At 38.9% G+C, this 19140-nt stretch overlaps 1 protein-coding gene across 1 annotated transcript in view; it reads right to left on the bottom strand.

Moving 5' to 3' along the window:
- Nucleotides 1–5630: 5630 nt before the first annotated feature.
- Nucleotides 5631–19140, bottom strand: part of FBLN1 (fibulin 1) — a 79830-nt gene continuing 66320 nt past the window's right edge. The window contains exon 17 of the mRNA XM_061988791.1: nucleotides 5631–6909. Within this exon, the coding sequence (XP_061844775.1) occupies nucleotides 6770–6909 (140 nt within the window). The 3' untranslated portion in view covers nucleotides 5631–6769. The remainder of the gene's footprint in view (nucleotides 6910–19140) is intronic.

The following is a 19140-nucleotide window of genomic DNA, read 5'->3' as shown; positions in this document are numbered from 1 at the left end:
TCTAGTACTTTCTGGTTAGCCTTAGTTAAACATTTATTTGTAATTTTCAAAACCTAAACTATAGTTACAGAGTTTTGATGGTATACATTACAGTGGTGCTTTTTTATCATTAGCGCAGCTTGTGCCCAAAACATTGGCAGTATTAGAACACTCCAGCAGCATGTAATTTAACTTACCTCACATCCAGAGTTGAGAGTGGTCCCTCTGATCAGGTCCAAGGTCACCAATGGGACAGGTTAAATGTCTTACTTGCTTTTGCCAGAGTAAGCCTGACTAGGGGAACCCCAAAGCATTTATCTCTTACAAGCTGTCCACCACCATCAATGTATGTCCTGCACTACATCTCACTCATGTGAGATGCATCAGCAAAGCAAAAGAACAAAAGAGCTAATCACCATCATGGGAATCAACCTGCGAACAACCTCTTTCGAACAGGGAGTAACAAAGTACCATCCCAAATGGGAAGAGTTACAGAAGCCTTTTGAGTCTTTTCTATTGCTCCATGCTTCACATTGTCTGTTGCCTTTTGAAGTGATGTTTTAAGAAATAACTTTAAAAGAGGGTGGCCATAAACTGACTTGTATAGGTGTCTATCCTGGCATGACCTAGATATGATTCAGAGTGGCAAGGTAAAATGTTTGGGGTACAAAAGCACAGTGTGCCTCTGTCTGTCAGCAGTGGCCCCAGGATAGTTTTTCTTTCTGCAGCTATTCAAGATCTCTCTTCTGAGTCTGATGGACATATTTAACTTCAATTGCTCAGTTACAAGTAAACAGTGACAGAAGAAAAGAAAAAAGAAGAATGCAAGGAGTGAAAATAATGAGAGGGAGAAGAGAATCTGATAAAAACAATGGGAGAGGGAAAAAAAGAAATAGGATAAGGTGAAAACCGAAAAGCAAAGGGCTCATTGTAGAACAGATAGTGCATTCTTAGCCATAAGAGAAATGAAAAAATCTTTGATTTTTTCAAATCAATGATTTTGGAGCTTTAGTGGATGTACTTTATGTCTCTCTTTTTACTAGCAGTAATTTCCACACAGTCTCACACCTCCTGTGCTCACCATGGGCAGCAGGAAACAGGGACGCTCAGAAAACAGAAGTTATGTCAGGAAGGGCTTTGGCATTCCTTGCTATTTCAGAGCCAGGAGGACCACTTAGCATCAGACCAGATGGGTAATTTGAGGGAAGAGCATCTTCCACAGGCATGCAGGGCTGCCTGGGGAGCTTCGGCCAGGATGGGCAGAAGCTGAGGTGTGCAGAGGGCAGATGAGGGTGCAGGGCTGTCTGCAGGCAGGTTTGAAACCTCAGCCCAACTTGAGACCCTGTAAGAGAAATCAGACTCTGGTCTCTCTCACCTTCCTTAGGAGAATGGTATTTCTTAAGCCATGGCTAAGTGCATGCTGGCCAACCAGATGTGGCTCTGTCATTTTTATCAAAACTGCTCTCTCACTTCAGACTCAGCCAAGAGAGAACCATTAAGTGCTATTTTAGAGGGCAATTGACTGCACGCTCTTGAATTGAGCAACCCCAGAAGACCTCAGCTGACATCTTTTAAAGAGCCTGTAAAAATCCCAACTTAGGAAAGAGAAGGATTTTTTTTTCCCTTTCAGAGAGAATGCCCTTTCCACTAATTAAAAATGAATAAGTTTCATTAGTTATGGCTGGGTGTTAAAAGTACTAAAAACCAAATGGGCAGCCAATGGACCCAATCTAAAAAAGAAAATAATATTAAGGAGCATATTTATTTATTTTTATTCTACTGAATCACCACAGTCTTGCCTTGAATTCTGCTTGGAACTACCTCAGATTCATTTTGAGTCGCTCAAATTTAAGTTACTTTGCTATTCATAGCATTGTTTGCTTATTTTGAGACGCACTAGATCACCATGGAAAAAATAGATAGAAGTGGAGTTCACTACTGTATGAATATTTTTCCTGCTGTTCTTGCAAATAGTATCCTCACAGTTTACTAGAAAAGAAAAGTTAAATGAAACAGATTGAAGGGACAATGAAACAATTTTCTATTTTAACTCTTGTACATGGATCATATGCAAAAGACAAGATAATTTTCCAGGCACTTTACAATGCACAAGAGAAAACACAGATGAGGCACACACTTACTGCAAGCAAGCTGACCTCCCCTGGTCATTTGGTCATTTCTGTAAAGGAAGAGCAAGCAGTATTTTACATTTACAAAAACTCTCTGAAATAAGTCATGGTTACATGACATAAGTGAAGTTACTATTGGAGAAGATGTGGAGGAGCCTGTGCTCAGATGGGTGAGACAAAGGCAATATGATCATGGCATGAACATTTTCTCCATTCCAGCAGGCATGAAGTGCTTCTGAAGCATCAAGATTTCTTGTTCAAAAGAGCCTACCTAGCAAGCTATACTTAATAAATACATAGACACAATATGGAATAACACCACCACAAAACACAGAGAAGTCATGTGTCAGCATGTCTGTAAAGCTCGTTAAGGAATACTAAATCCAAGCTGCTGAAACATTGCAAGAAGACTGCTAGAGACTGTTGTTGACTGAAAATGTTTCTAAGAGCATGGACTCTTAAGAAAAAAAATCCTTCTCTTTCTTGCTGTTTTTTTCCTGCTGCAGCTGGCAACCTACTATTTTCTGCATCAATAACGTTTTCACAAAGAGGTCAAAAGTACAAACATGCATTTAAAAAATTAAAGGTAGCAAGATCACATTGATTGAAGAGCAGACCATACTCTCTGTGTTAGGTGGAGCAAACAGCACATTTAATCATCTTCTGACACTCCTGGGAGGAGTTGTCTTCACAGTGGTACCTACATAACCAGCTGATATAAGGCAGCTGGTGTTGAATTGGTGGCTTTGTGCTACTCTTCATAACTAGATATTAAACAATAATTGCATTCACTTCAGTTACCAGTATCCATGTCTTTAACTGACTTGAAATACAGGCTGCCATCCACTCACACTTGTTAATTAAACTACAAATAGTTATAGTATTTCATCTGAAAACTGTTTTAATTCCTTTATAATAGCACAGATGTAAGAACACAAGTACATTGATCCTGCTTCTATAAAAAATTCAGTCTGTCACGTGTTGGTGACACTAGTGTAACTCACTCTGCTCCAGAAGTCAGCTTAGGCTATGCTTTTCACTCTACTCCACATTGCATGACATAGATTTCACCAGGGCCATATTCACAGCACTGATTGATCACATGCATTCAGGGCACAGAAGCAGTCCCAAACTGGATGGGCAAAGTGGATGCTATAATATTTTTCATGGGCCAAACTCAGACATAGTGTGATTTTCTGGTTGAGAGGAACACATTAATGCTGTACAGCCTCCAAATAGTGGACGTAGTCACAGCGCTGACAAGCAGTTTGCCATGTTGGGGTGTTACAGTCAGCCACCAGACACTGACAAGAGTTACCATATGCTGTAGTTAAGATAGCTAGCACAGTACTTCTCTCCAAATCATAAAACAACTTCTGTCATCACTATGCAAGCTTATCCAGCTATCATACATAGAATGTATCAATTTCAACACTGTTTACTAGATTTGTTTGTTCTTCATTGCTATTGTCCTTAGCTTTCGAGCCCTCCCTCTGTAAAAGGAGTAATTATGATAGGACTATACACGCTATGCTGTTAACTAACAGATCCATCAGGAAGTGATTTTTAAACTGAAGAAGTAGAAAGTAGATCTGTCCATCAGCAAAGTGATCTGAAATATTCCTGTCTTCCTCTTATTTTATTTGCCTAAGGCTGTGGCCCTGACTACTCTGAACTGTCTATGTACACTGAGTGTACTCAGGCAAACTCTCCTAATCCCACTAGAAATAACCTTGAGGGCATTTTTCCTGATGTGAGATTTATCCTAGAAGCAGTCCCTGTAGCAAACAACAACTCCTTCCACCTGTGCAGGATGCCTAACTTCTGGCAGAACAACCTGACACCCGCTGCCTCTCCCACTGGACATCTGGGTAGCACTTGTGAGCTTTTGCTCCTTTGAGTGATTTTTGTCTCTCCATACCTATCTAGTGTCAAATAAGATAGTTTATCAGGTAATTTGATCCTACATAGTATCTAATTGTGTGTTATTATTACTCATTATTTTAATGGCATGTGATTGTTTTTCCAAGGCCATGATATAATTCTATGTATGACTGAGCAGATGACTCTTAAAAAGCTGACTGCTGAACACTTAGCAGCCTATACTTGTTTTCTTCTGAATGCTTATTTACTTGAGATTGTTTCACAGAAATTAAAATTATTTGAATCTAGGTCTAATCAATTCAGAGACAGCACAGAAAAAGCCCTCAAAGTGAATGGATCTCAGTGATAATTTCATAAGAACATTCTCTCACTTAAACAGCTTGCATGAATTGCCAATAAAAGTTACAAATAGATTTACTTTGTCCCATTTGCAACAAACAAAACTTCATTGTCATAGATTTGAATGAGAGAAATATTTAACCTTTCCTTTTATTACTGAATGACTTAGTTTTTCTGTGCTGATCTATTAAAAGTTAAGATACATCATAGTGACCATGGCACTAAGCACTTTTTAATTTTATTACACATAAAACATAAAATCATCTACTGGATCAATGTTCTCATATGATATCAGGACTATTTAAAAGCTGCTTGCAATTTTCAAATATTATTTGGGACAATACAGGAAAACAGTTTTCCAACAAGCAGTGGTAATCTTTCTTCTAATTTTATTCTAAAACGCAGATAGGGGACCGTGAGAGGTGTGGCTTCCCCTTTAACAAAAGGAGAAGTTTGTAAATTAGTTTGTTCACCAGTTCTATCCTAAAATTATATTTCTGCTGTCCCAAAGTTCTTTCCACTGCAACTATGTATCACTTACAGAGGACATCAGGGATCAAAAATTACAGTCTAGAAAAACAGACAAAAACAGCTTTTGTATTTTTGGTACTAAGACTACTTACTTTTCCTACATAGGCAAGAAAAAGAACTTGATGATATCAGGAAAGCCTTTTGTCTTCCTTTTCTTGGACTCAATAACTGTAATAAAATGTTTTACTTTCCAATATAAATCTTAATTTCTGTAGTCCAGTAATCCCTGAAGTTAACAGTATCTCATGTAATCTGGAGTTTTCCAAAATCTCCATCAGTTAGTTGGATGATTAAGAAGGTCACGTGCTACAAGCATATCTTCTTCTCATAATTTTTCTACAGAAATCCAGCAACTATTTATTGAAATTGTAAGGATTGTTGAGGTAGCTACTGACAACACTGAACACATTTTACGCTGATGGCCTCCTAAACATCAGGCCATATATGGGGTTGTGATGCTCTCTAAGTGTGGAGGCAACAAATACCATCAAGAGGGTATCCTTCAGTAGAATTTTATTTATTATAAATTTGTTATCAGAAAATCTTTAAGGAGTGAGAATGCTGCAGGCGGAGAAGTTTCACAGAGAATGGCATGAAGACTTCTGTATGTACACAGTAAATTTGTTATGGTCTTTTATTTAGGTCAGAGAGGACAATCTTTACTCTTTTATTCAGATCAAAGAGGATGATCTTTATTCTTCTTATTCAGTGGAAAGATTCTCTTAAGCTTCATGGCCTTTTGTATAAATGGAAGAGAGAAATGCCTAGCACCAATTATGACTAATGAAACTGTGGATTGTTTTGAGTGGAGAATGTGTATATATACATATAATTAGTTTGTTTGTGGGAGATATATTTTCTCTGGTAAGCAGAAACCATAGCATACTTCTGATTATTTTCCATCTGACTTTATTTCCTCATAATCTTAAAAAATATGACAAACTGAAACGTGGAGCTATTTATTTTCTGTTCTGTAATAAAAAAGATACATTACATTAAACACTCATTTATTTGTGATAGTTTCATTATATTATTACATATGCCTTGGTTTGGTGCATAGGAAGTGTACAGTTTAACATGCCATTTTTATTATCAATTTTAAAAAGGTATGGAGCTTTATTCTATAACACACAAGAGGGAGAGGTCTGAATTTCCTATGTATTGTTAAGTACAGATGAGATTGGAATTTAAGCAATAGACCTTATCCATGTAACAGGTTAGTTTCAATGAGAGGTGTTTGTTTAATTAGAATCAAATGTAATCTTAAAACCAAATAACAAGTAACAAAAAAAGGAAGTTTTTTTCAATTTCTAATTCTTTTTGTACTTCCTCTTGTTGCCATAGCTAAATGTCACCTTTTAAATATCTAGGCTAAACTTTTCAGAAATTATTAGCAATTCTGGCCTATTCACTTATCCTACTGGGGACCAAAAGCAAGTATTCAGCACTTTCTGACAATCTCACTCCTTCAAGGCAGTTAATATTGAGGTGAACTTACTAATCCTTTACTAAACTTCCATCCAAAGATGCCATATATTCATCTCAATTAATTCTGACATCTATTTTGTCCCACATCCTCAGTCTCTCTGGTTATTTGGACAAGGAGCAATAGTTAACACCTGCCTAAACATTTAGAAAAGTTTTAAATTTCACTAGGCGGCTGAGCACTTTAACACACTACTTATTTACACAAACAACTACATTAGGCTCACTTAGTTTGCTCCACTCTATGTCTAATCAACATAATAGCTTGTTATTTGTCTTACACTATAAAACAAATGTTTAAAAAGAAAACAAAAAAAAACCACCCACCACTATCGGGTTTTACAAACAAATATACGACCTAATAGTTTGTGCTAATGATTTAGGCTGGAGTGGCTTGCTTGTCTGGGATTTTAAACACTCTCTCAGAACCAGTACTCGGAGACAAAGATGTGGACATTGACGATGTTACGATGAGATACCACTCCACCCATGACGTAGTTCATCTCCAGTTTCAGGATGGCATGGAAAGGTCCAACAATGGGCCTCACCTGGCGAACTACACCTGTTGGGACAGAAGTAGGGCGCTGAGATTAATAGGAGAATCAGATGGGTTTGGATGAGCTATACTCCTCCTCATTTTCAGCACAGCTGATGGAACGTTCTTTTATGTATTGGATCCTGTCATGATTCAAATCAAGCTAGCAACAAGGCCTCACACATTCACTTACTCCCCCTCCCCACATCTCCTGTAGGATGGGGAGGGGAATTGGAAAAGAAAAAAAAATTTTTGGGTTAAGATAAAAACAAGTATAATAACTAAACTAAACTATAATAATAGTGAGAAGAATAAAGTATAATCATAGTGATTAAGAGAAACAAAACCCAAAAAAAAGACAAGTTATACTCAATGCAAGTGCTCACCATGTGCTGACCAATGCCCAAGCAGCCATCTGCCCCTTTCCACCAACCCCTCCCAGTTTCCATATTGGGCATGACACCCTATGGTATGGAGTAGCCTGTTGGCTAGTTAGGGTCAGCCGTCCTGGACCTGCTCTTTCCCAGCTTCTCGTGCACACACCGCCTTTTCCCCACCCCTGGCCCACTCACTGGTAGGGCAGGGTGAGAAACAGAAATGGCTGTGATGCTGTGCAAGCATCACTGGGCAATAATCAAAATGTGTTGCATGTTAGCAATACTCTATTCAGCATAGACACAAAATATAGCCCTGTAGCAGCTACTAGGAATAAAATTAACTCTATCCCAGCCAAAATCAGGATAGATTTGTAACTAGCTTGCAAGAAAACTTGCAAAATAAGAATAAAATATAACTTTTGAATCAAAACACCTCACAGAGAACCTAGAAAGAGCACTAAAATGCTGCTAATGGCAGAAGAAACTCTATATTCTGAAATAAGTAATTTTTAAAAAAATCTTTTATTCAGAGAGATAAATTCTGTAAGCAGTCTGTAACACTGCTTTTTAAGTAGGACATTAAGGAGACTTTCCCTAGGCACAAACATTTTCCTGAGAGGTACATGAGCATACATATCTGGGAACACCATGCAATTTCTGGTACCATGTTGAAAAACACATTTCATTTTGAACAGTATAAATTACTTATAATGCAGCAGTAAAATTAACATTTTCCCTATAAACATCAGATGACACTTATCTGTAAATTGCTAGTGTGCCATATCATGGATGGACAACTCCACTGGAAGCAATGGGAATAAAAGCAAAGGAGTTTAATGAGGAAAGGGGGACTATCGCAGCATCTGTCCCTGTGTCATTCCTCACATAGATGGTGGCCATTCCCTTAGGAACATCAGGGCTTGACAGTAAGTAAGGAAGTGGCAAGGGTGAAGTGAGCTATGCCTTTTAAGGGCTCTAGTCCTTTGTTTTATATGGAGGAGCCCCAGGGCCTCAGCTGAGGTGACTAGGTAAGGCTTCTCCAGGTAGGGCTTGTCCCCCATCCCAGCCAAGCAGTATGGCAGGACAGGAGGCAGCCAGGTTCAACCAAGGGCCTAGATGACTAGGCAAATTCATCATCATAATGCTGGGCCAAAGTCAAACTGTGAAGGCTATGTATGGATCAGGGTCCAGAACAAGAACAAGCTGTGATGGAGACGGAGATCAACCATCTTCCAGCACTGCTCAAGTAGGGACTGAAGCTGAAATAGGGCTCCTGGCCTCTAGGCAGGGAACGGAAGAGGACCTCGGGCAGGCCCATCTGGGCCATGAAGTCTTATCAGTGCCTTGACACAATGTGGCTAAACAGAATGGCATTACAGCTTCAGACCTACACAGAAGAAAGTCAACAGGAGCTTTGCCATTGACTCCAAAGGCTCAAGATCATAAACATTTTCTCACTTCACGGTTATTTTCTAGGTCTGGTGTTACAGACCAGGGAGCGACCAAATGGCTCTCATCTGAAAGGATGGATCCAAAAGATCCAAATCACATGAACCCAAGGTCAGCCAGCCAGCACAGAGAATCTGGGGGAGACCCTCCTCCTCAAACACCTCCTTCACACAACTGACTTCTCTGACAGAATGTTCAATTCAGAAGGAACTATGCGGTTTAAGAAAGGATTATTTAAGATGCATTCCTTCTGCGTGTTGGGGGTTACATTTCACAAGCGGGAAGCACACCAGCGCCTTCCCAGGGTCCCTGACGAACTCCTACAGCAGGCCTCTGCAAACACATTGGCTTGAGATCTGATGGGGGAGATAAATGTTTGCTTATGCAGGCTGTCAGCACCTTCTTCTAAGGCAGTATGACATTACAGTTTTGTCCCGTTTAAGTACTAACTAATATCTTCAGCATGCAGTAAAATTGCAAACTTTTCATCACATTCATTTTGCTTGCCATATTTGATGAATACATGTTTTAAGCATCCTTCCCCTACAATTTATATGTACATACATACAAACAGATATACTTATTTTAGTTAAGTTTAGTTTTCTTGGCTATCCTCCTGCACCTTATAAAAATGACTGGGCTTGGCAGATGATATATTGAAAAAGAAAAGCCTTGCTAAAATTACCTTCCCTTTAGGGTAGCATTTAAAACATTTTGCTAACAACACATCACATTATTGAAGGCTCTGCTTTAACTGACAGCCCTGGAAACACATAGCATTGGAATCACTCAGTATTGGCAAGCTGTCTAACCCTCCCTGTTAGCAGCTCCTGCAGTGATTACCAAGCCTCAGATGGCAAAGGTTGCTGTTTCCATTTAGCAATCTTTTTATAGAGTTCTACACTTTCTTACTGTACTCTAGGTTAGAAGTAGGATTGCAAATTTGGGGTTTTCTGATGTGATGCAATTCTACTCATGATGGTTTATGGCACAGTAGGGCATCTATTCATATATTGCTGACCATAGCATTCAAAGCAATTAGTAACTTTCTCATTCTTGTTTAGATGCATTCTGCTAATAGTCAGAAAAAAAATGAACATTTATTTTCAAGGTGGAACAGGAAAACACACTGTGATCCATGTGGCATTACTTTTCCACATATTTCTCTTCCTACAGTGTTAAAAATCAAGCCTAATAATGGTCCGAGAAGTAAATACTGCACATGTTAAGACTGCTATATTGAAGTAAGAAACTGAAGGAATGTACAAAGAAACACAACACTCTCACAATATTTATCCTTTTTATTGTGCCAGTGTCCTAGATGGTCCTAAAATGACCGCCAGTGCAAAAGAACTATTTCCCTCCCTCTCCTAATAAATAGGATTATGTAGTTAGAAGTGTTTGTGCATAAGGATGCAGTCATCCTAAATGCGCAAAAGAAAAAGAACCAAGAGTAAAAAAAAAAAGAACACCTTGAAATGTTCTACTGGACAAAAGCAAGTGCCAGGTTTTCAGCTCTTGGCAGATTTTCCCAATGAGAGCTTTCTTTTTTTTTTTTTTTTGTGTGTTTGAAAAGTGCTAAAAAGGAAAACTTTAGTATTTTTCTCCACCAAACTCAAGGACAAATGCAGATGGAAACCATGCAATAGCAAAGCTTTTCAGAGCTTGAAACCAGGCTATACACTCATCCAGTTCCCAGTGATCCTGTTGCAATGATTCTAGGGCTTGTCTCAGAAGTCTACCTGGTAAAAAGTGTTGCTGCCCTTTGATGTCACCTGTGTCTGATTGTCTAACGTCCTGCATCTTTCACATCAAGTACAAGGGAGGTGCAGCTGTCCCAGACCCCAACAAAGCCAGTAGTGCCTTGTGCCTACTCTCACAAACACATCTAAAGAAAACACTTGAGACACAGGTCTGGTACATGTAATTCATGTACATGACTCAATGGATCAGTCAGTATCTCATGAACATCTAGCACAGGATGTATTGGAACATGCCACATGTAATAATTATGGATGTTTTTAAGGATGTGGATTTATCAGCTACTGAAATATTTGCATAAAGATGTCGTCCCACTATGTCTTTTGGCAGACTAATGCTGCGTCCAGATTTGTGGTCTGGCATCCTTCAGCATTTATAGCTGAGGATTAAGTATAAAAACATACTCTACAGTAATAGGAAGGTTACAATATTTAAATATAATGAAAAGTCAAGAGATGTAGAAATAAAGCAGCCGCTTTTTGGTCTCACTTTTACCAGTCTAAATCCAAAGTAGTCCTGGATCCTTGTGGCAGTACACACTGTCCTGTGAGTCATGCTTTATAAGATGCCAGGAGAATAATGGCATTGCCCATTAAATAACCTAAAAACAGAGGGCTCTCAAATAACACCATCAGCTGGCCTTCTCTGGGACCAAAGCTGCAGACATTACAGTTGGTAAATGGGGTGCATTTATTTGAGCAGGATCTCCCAAATGCTATTCCATCAAAAGTAGATTTCAGCTAGGTCAGTATTTTGCAGCAAAAAAGTGCTAGGAGAATATTTCTCTCTATTAAAACAGGGTGATTCACTGATAATGAATAAACAAGGAGATTCACACTGCCACTGAATCCCATGTGCCATGAGCATCTGTGTTGTCTTGCCTACAGGCACATCTATGCAAGCAAGTGCTGTTACTCTCCAGTCTGTTGTGCTGCCATTGCTGTTTATACTCTTCAGTTCAGAATCTGTGACCCAAACACACACTCAACATACAGAAAACCTGATGTGTCACAGGCTGGGCAGACTACTTTCCATCAGCTCACCTTTGTTTGGTTTTGCTTTTTTGTTACCTGAGCAGAGATGTTATTACACATCCCAAATCTGCTTGGGTATCTTCACGGTTTGCTGACCTCCTTTTAGAAAACAATGATAAGACTTCTTTTTCTTGCACACTTTGCCCTTATTGTAAACAGGATCTAGGCCAATCCTTTCCATCTGCTGATCTGTGTAAGCAAACAGCCTTGGCTTGAGAGGCAGCTTTGGATGTCACAGTTATTTCTGCAGTGATAGTCTGACCATAGCCCAGAACTTCTAAAGCTCTACAGTTAATACATTGAGCTGCTCTCTTGCCCTATTCCTTCTTTCATTTTTTTATATTTCCATTTTGTCTAAGGTAAAAGCATGTTACCATGTGTAGTGAAGACATTAACCTAAATAATATGTAATATTTATTTTCAAGTGAGAATGACAACAACCAGCAATCTTAGAGCCACTGTCACTGGATTACTGAGCCTTTGCTTATCAAAGATGAGATAAATAAGACACCAAGGTTAATATTGTTAATCTTCCTAAGCCTTTCAGCAGAACTTCTATTATTGTAATCAGACGCCACAGGTATTCCTTGGCTTGTCTATACCTCTTTAAGATATCATTACATTTCTCTGCTTTGAAATATGTGAGACCCTCAGGCAATTCACTTCTGTGTCTGGTTTCTGCTTGTATTTTTTGCATTAGGCAGTTGATTTGCTAAGAAGCTCCATCTTGAACTTAAAAGAAATGCTGCTGTTTTGTTACCACACTATCCCAATTTGGATGACAAGTCCCCACATTACCATACATTAACAAAATTGTCTTCAGAAATCCAGACTTATGATTCTGACTTCTGTGCCAAGTGCATTGCCCAATATGCCAAAGCAGCACTTGCAGAACTCTTTAAAACATATTTTTTTAAACTTACTTTTCTTCTTGTTATTCCACTGCTAACCACAAAACCTCCAGTAATTACACTTGCAATGAATCTGGGTCATTGTATTCCTTATACCTCCTGCTGAAGATTGCATTTGCATTTTCTCTAGAGAAAGTTCCTCTATCTAGGTTCTCTAAGATTTTACAGAAAGTGCAAAGAACAAAAGTGCAAAGAACTGTCACTAGAAAAGGCTACTTCGGGTTGGTAGAGAGGATGCCTTACATTGTGTTTTCTGTTACAAGGGTGAAGATCACAAGATTTTCCACAGGGGTTGATTCTTGAGTGCAGTCAAATAATTAAATCTGTATCATCAAAAGAACACAGCACAGACAAAAGTTGCACGCATTCCTCGAAAAGACAGCCTCAGATAACCTAAACTTTAAAGGACCCCCACAAAATCAAGCTGAGAAGTGTTAATAAAGCAGGCAAGGCATCAAGAGGCTGAAGGGAGAGGCAACAGGGACTGATGATTGCTGGAAGAAAGGATGTGCTGAAGTAAAATCTCCTCACCTTACCTGCTTATGCATATGCAGGCATATCTATTAGTGTACATATAAACAACTGAAACCACTGCCAAATAAAAAGTTGTTCTTCCAAATAACCTGTGGGCTATGTTCAGGAAAATACAATAAATATAGTTATCAAAAATGTGATCAATTCCCTCAACCACATTTCCAGCTCCATTAAGTAACAAGAGCCCTTTTCCTCTCAGCACCTTCCCATCTTTTCCCCCATACACAGGGTTACAGCTATACTGTTTTGCTCCAGTCATCACATACCAAAGCACAGTTAAAAAAGTACTTTTTTATCACTCTGTGTTCACAGCAAATACACTGTCTTCAATCTGCACTTCTTCTGATCTGGCAAGTTAACACAGATGTGTCTTTTTACTATCAGTTGAACCTAACAGTATTGCTCCCTTTTCATTTAGTGCAAGACTTCACACTCGACATTAGAGGTGGGTACTAATTTATCCAGTTCTTCTGAGAACAATTTATTCAGGAAAACTTGTTTTTTTGTTTTTTACATTGCCTGATTATATGACCTGTGGTTAGCTAAAAACTGACCATGAACTGACTAAACTTGGGATGAATGGTGAGGAATTACTGAGAGAGCATGCAGTGGTGAAAAGGACAATCCACTTTTCTGAATCATTAATCTATAGTTAACATATTAATCTAGACCTAAACAGAACAAAACACATGTTTTTATTCATTCTGATTTGTTTTAAATTAAACACTCTGTAAAAAGTACCTAAAAGAATAAGAATAGGATATATATTTGAAATATCAAAGGCAGACAAACAAGGCTGAGCATAGCTCATTGTTTGCTTTTCCTTCAAAATAAGCACACTGCTATCAAATTTGGGGGTTCTTTTAATGTCTACATCTTGGCCATGCATTACTAAATTCAATTTCACAAATCAGAAACAAATAAGATAACTGATAATTAGTCTTCATTCCCTCTACTGCAGGTGGAACTACTGACATTATATTAAAAAACAAAAAAAGCCTTGTTAAACAGCAACTTGGTATATGAAATATGATATAGATTATTGTGTAGAAGACAGCTCCATAACAATGTTAATATCATCTCCATTGTAAAATATAGTCACAAACAGGGAAGGGTCTGAAGGCTGAGGAAAGCTAAAAATCTCCTAAGAGGATTTTGGTAATTCTTATGTATGATGATGTTTCTTTGCCCTGATACACAGTATGTTTCACTGGTTGCCTAGCTCTGAGGCCCCCAGGCAATTTCTAATCAAGTCCACACCAGCAAGGCAGGCAGGACAGCAGGGTCGAAAAGCCAAGCAGGGTAAGAGGCTTAACAGGTGACAGACAGGAATACATAAGAGGGCTGAAAAATGTGTAGCTTGTTCATACAGCATGTGTGACATTTTGACAGCAATACACTAATTTCTATTCCACATGAGATAAATAAAATCTCATGTGAGATACATACCAGCCCAAGCAAATCAGCTTTTCCCCTAAATTCTCTAATTCTTGGGCAATGAGGCTACAGTTCTGACTTTAAGTGAAAGCTAAAGTCCATCATTTTAAAATGTGCCCCCTCTGGAAAAAAAAAAAAACCAACACAGGAAGGCTTGTCAACAGAATGTGCTATTACATGGGGAGAGATTGTGCTATCTGTTTTCATATGGAACTTTTGCGAAGAGCTGCCAGTGACACCTACAAGAGAGATTTCAACGGCACAAAAAACACCCTATAACTTTTCCTCTGGCTGTTTTCGTCATGCTTTAAATGGATATTTGGAACATGAAATGATTAATTTGGAAAAATTCAAGTACCAGAGAATCTGGTGAGAGCAGCGGAGCTGGAGCCTAAACTCAATTGAAACTCAGGTAATTTATTGGGCTTTATATTAACTTTCAAATAATCTCAGCCTATGTTGTGAAGTCCTACATTTGGCTGTTCCTGGATCTGTTTCCCCGCAAAAAAACACTATGGTCCTTTTTACATCTTTGTCAGAGATGAATAGTCCTAGCTGCCACAACACAACAGGAACTCCTCTTTTTTAAAGGATCTCTGGGAGTCACAAAAATAGCCTTTAAATAGTCTGCTAGTCTGGATCAGGCCATGAGTATGTATTATTATGTAAAAAGGATGGACACAGACTCTCCCCTAAAGTTGGCAAACCTCTTTAGTCCCATGTGGACTTTGCAGTAGCAAAGCCGAGAGGTTATCATCTCAGCCTTCTGGAACCTAAAGCCACTGCATGGTTATTAAAGTAGCCCAAAACACCGGCATGCATGTGTGGTGAATAACTTTTTGTAGGGGAGAAGTACATTTATGAGTTTTCCTTAAGCAATACAAGAAGACTGAACTCCTCATGTTAATGCAAGATCCTGGACTATAATTTCAAGTTTGCATTTCTCCTCAAGGCCTTTTGCTTTATGCTGCTGGCCAAGTTATTCAAAATTAAGAGTAAATATCCCAGATGTTTCAATGTTACTTAAGAGTCTAGTCATAACTTCACAAGTGATGTTCAGACAATTAGGAAGTTTAGGACTAGGAAAATGGTTGTTGTAGTGGCTATTTTAAAAGGTAAACTTGATAGGATCATTCCAGAAATGAGCAAGAGAAAAAAAAAAAATCCATCCATGAATAAACGCTTTCTTGGATCAAACCATAGACAATAAGTTGTAGGTTAGGCTGAAATACCAGGCTGAGATACTCTACAACGTGTAAATACTTATCTATAGCGTGAAGCCAAAACTATATAGCCAAATTGGTTTTTGGCTCTGTAAGCCTCAACTAAAAAAATCACGTTAAGATCTGCAAGAAAAAAAGTTATTTCTCATTCAGTATATTCTCATTCATTACAAACATACAAAGGTAATCAATAAGGTTGAGAAATGATTCGCATCCTGGCCACAAACAGAAAATACATATTTTAGGCTACTGTAACCTTTTATAAAAAAAAATACCAAAAACCTTTGGGGCTCTGCATACATTAAAGTTTAATTAAATTCCTTTCCTAAAGGCTGCTCTTTGTTCCAAAAGGTTATGCCAAAGTAATGATTTTCAGTGCCTAAACTGCTCTGCCAACATAGTTACTATAGTACTTATTGACCTATACCATGCCCGGGGAGAAGGGAATTGAATCAACTGCTGGGTAACTGTTTCATGTATTTTAGCTTTGAAAATGTAACGCTTCAAACATTGCGTGTTAGGGAATGTCCTTCTATTTTTTCATAACATGAAATCTGCAAAGTTTTCTCTTTTGTAGCAATCTGGTATTGTCATGTTTTCAACATCACCACAATCCAGAATCAGAATCACAGAAAAGGAATCCAGAATTGGAATCACAGATGAGACAGGAAGCAACTCTGAATGCCATCTACACAACCCCTTTCTCAAAGCAGTCACCTAGATCACATTGTTCTGTACTGTGCTCAGTCTAGTTTTGAAAATCTCTAAGGATGAAGAGTCCCCAGCTCTATACAACTTGTTCCAGTGTTTATACTGCCTTTACAGTAAAGTTTTTTCTTACATTTAAATGGAATGTCCTGTATTTCAATTCATGCCCATACTCTTGCTGTTTCCACACCATTAAGAAAGTCTCTCTTCTTTACACTCTGCAATTCCATTTATCAGATTCCCTCTGAGCTTCTTGAAGCTGAACAATCCCAGCTTTCTCAGCCTCTCCTCATATGTCAGATGCTTCAGTGACTTAATCACTTTCATCACCTTCTTCTGGACTTTCTCCACTATGTCCATGTCTTTCTTGTACCAGGAAGCCAAGAACTGGACACAGCAACCCAGCAGTGATCACACCAGTGCTGAGCAGAGGAGAAGATGACCTCCTTCAGCCTGATGGCAGTGCTCTTCCTGACACAGCCCACTGGATGCATTTGGCACAAGGGCACATCGATAGTTCACAATTAATTTGGTGCCCATCAGGACCCCCAGGTCTTTCTCTGCAGAGCTGCTTTCCTGCTTTTAAGCCCCCAGTGTGTATGGTTACATAGGATTATTGCTCATTTAAGGTAGGATTTTGTATTTCCCTTTGCTGAACTTCATGAGGTCCCTGTCAGCCCATTACTCCAGACAGTCAGGGTCTCTCTGAATGGCAGCACAACCCTCTGGTGTATCATCTGATCATCACACTTTTGTTTCCTTTTCAAACCTCTTAAGGTTCACTCTGACCATCCTGGCTATTAATGCAGAAATTGGCCCCACTATTGATCTTTCAAATACATCACTGGTCACTGGCTGATAGCTGTGCCGCTGATAACAACCCTTTAAGCCTTGCAGTTCAGATGTTTGTCAACCTATCTTACTGTCCACTTTTCTAGTCTACATTTCCTTGGGGTGCTATGAGGAAGAGTATTAAGAGAGATGGTGTTGAAAGCCTTACTAAAGTCAAAATAAGCAACATTCACTTTTTTGTCATCCACTAATCCAGTCATCTCTTTGTAGAAGACTGTCATGCTGGTCAGGCCTGATTTTCCCTCCATAAATCCTTGCTGATTACTCCCAGTCACCTTCATGTCCTTATTATGTTTGGAAATGGATTCCAGGCGCATTTGCTCCATCACGTTCCCAGGGACTTGGGTGAAGCTGACCGGTCTGTACTTGTCTATATCCTCCTTCTTGGTCTTCTTGAAGACTGCAGTGACATTTGCCTTCTTCCAGTCCGCAGGAACTTCTGATCACCACAGTCTTTCAAAGATAATTGATAGTGGCCTTGCAATGATAACAGCCAGTTCCCTCAGCACTTGCTGGGGCACCCTATCAGCTCCCATGGACTTGGGTATATCAAGTTTGTTTAAATGTTCCCTAACATGATTCCCCTCCACTGACAGTGAGTGTTGCTTGCCCCAGACCTCTCTATTGCTCTGGGGGCTCCGGGACTCCTGAAGATCAGTCTTATCAGTAAGGAATGATGATATCGAACACATCAGCTTTCTCTATGTCTTTTGTCACCAGGTTGCCTGCTGTTTTCAGAAGCAGGTCTACATTCTTCCTAGTCATTCTTTTGCTATTGATGTCCTTATAGAAGCCCTTCTTGTTGCCTTTCACAGCAGTGAGCTCTGCCTCCATAGGTAGTCTCACAGGCATATGTTCTTCCAGTCCTCTCTAGTTCATGACTGTGCCTAAAGGCACAATCTAGCTGTCAAACTGCAGGTATTTCCCAGACCACCAGATGTCTGCTGACTTCAGAAAGCTATTGTACACCTTAGATTCCTCCATCTCTCAAAAGGTAAATAGTATTTTTCATTTTATCTTCTTTTTTAGTTTTTTTTTTCTGAAAGCTATCTGTATTTCTCTCAATTATTTGTGACAATAACAATGTTGGCTCTTGCTATGTGGTGCTCTATAGTTTCTGATATAATCTGTTTTATTAATAAGTGGCTGCTCTTTGGAAAATGAAATATTTCTTGGTAATCATCACTGCAGGCATCAGATCATATACAGAAAAATAGCTCTGAAGATATCATTAATCCTTGAGCTGCCACACCTGACAAACATAAATATGGTTAAAGGATTCAGAAAACCCATTAATCAAAAATTAAGTACTGAAATAGATTTCCTCTTGCTTTGAAGTATATTGCCCTCATAACATTGTGAATTAGACCTTCATTCAAGTTTGATGGTGAACAAAAAATAACAGATTTAGAGAATCAAGCTGGAGATGGATGTTAACAAGGTTTCCATGCTGATGCAGAAGTGCTTCACAGGAATGTGGCTGGCTATACATATCTTTGCTGAAGTATCTGGGGACAAGACTTCCAAAACCATATACTTTTCAAGCATAGATCTCCATGATATTTAGTCAAATTCCTAACAAGATTGCCTAATTTTCAACTGTTGAGCAACTAAGTGCTTATTAAATGGTTCAGAAGTCGGTTTGGATATATTGAATTGCACTTTCATAAGTTACGTGACACTCAAGGTAATTTCAGTGCTGGTTTAAGCTGATCAAAAATAGTGGTCCTGCTATATCCTCTATTCCTTCCCTCAGACTAACACCTGAAAGAAAAGGACCAAAAATGTGGCTTGCTGCACAAGGACTAATGCTGAGGACAGGGAAAAGGCTGGAGTATTTGTTCAGAGGTAGACAGCAGAGGGGGATTTCCCTTTTGAGCACCAACAAAGCTTCAGATCACTTAATCCAATCCCAATGTTCCCTATTATAGAACAGCAAGGCAGTGGTAATTTAGGTAATGTAACAGAGAGT

This window comes from Colius striatus, chromosome 1 (genome assembly GCF_028858725.1).
Source record: "Colius striatus isolate bColStr4 chromosome 1, bColStr4.1.hap1, whole genome shotgun sequence".
NCBI classification, from domain to species: Eukaryota; Metazoa; Chordata; class Aves; order Coliiformes; family Coliidae; genus Colius; species Colius striatus.
Note: the sequence above shows the minus strand (reverse complement) of the source record. Positions and strands in the feature narration are given on the sequence as shown.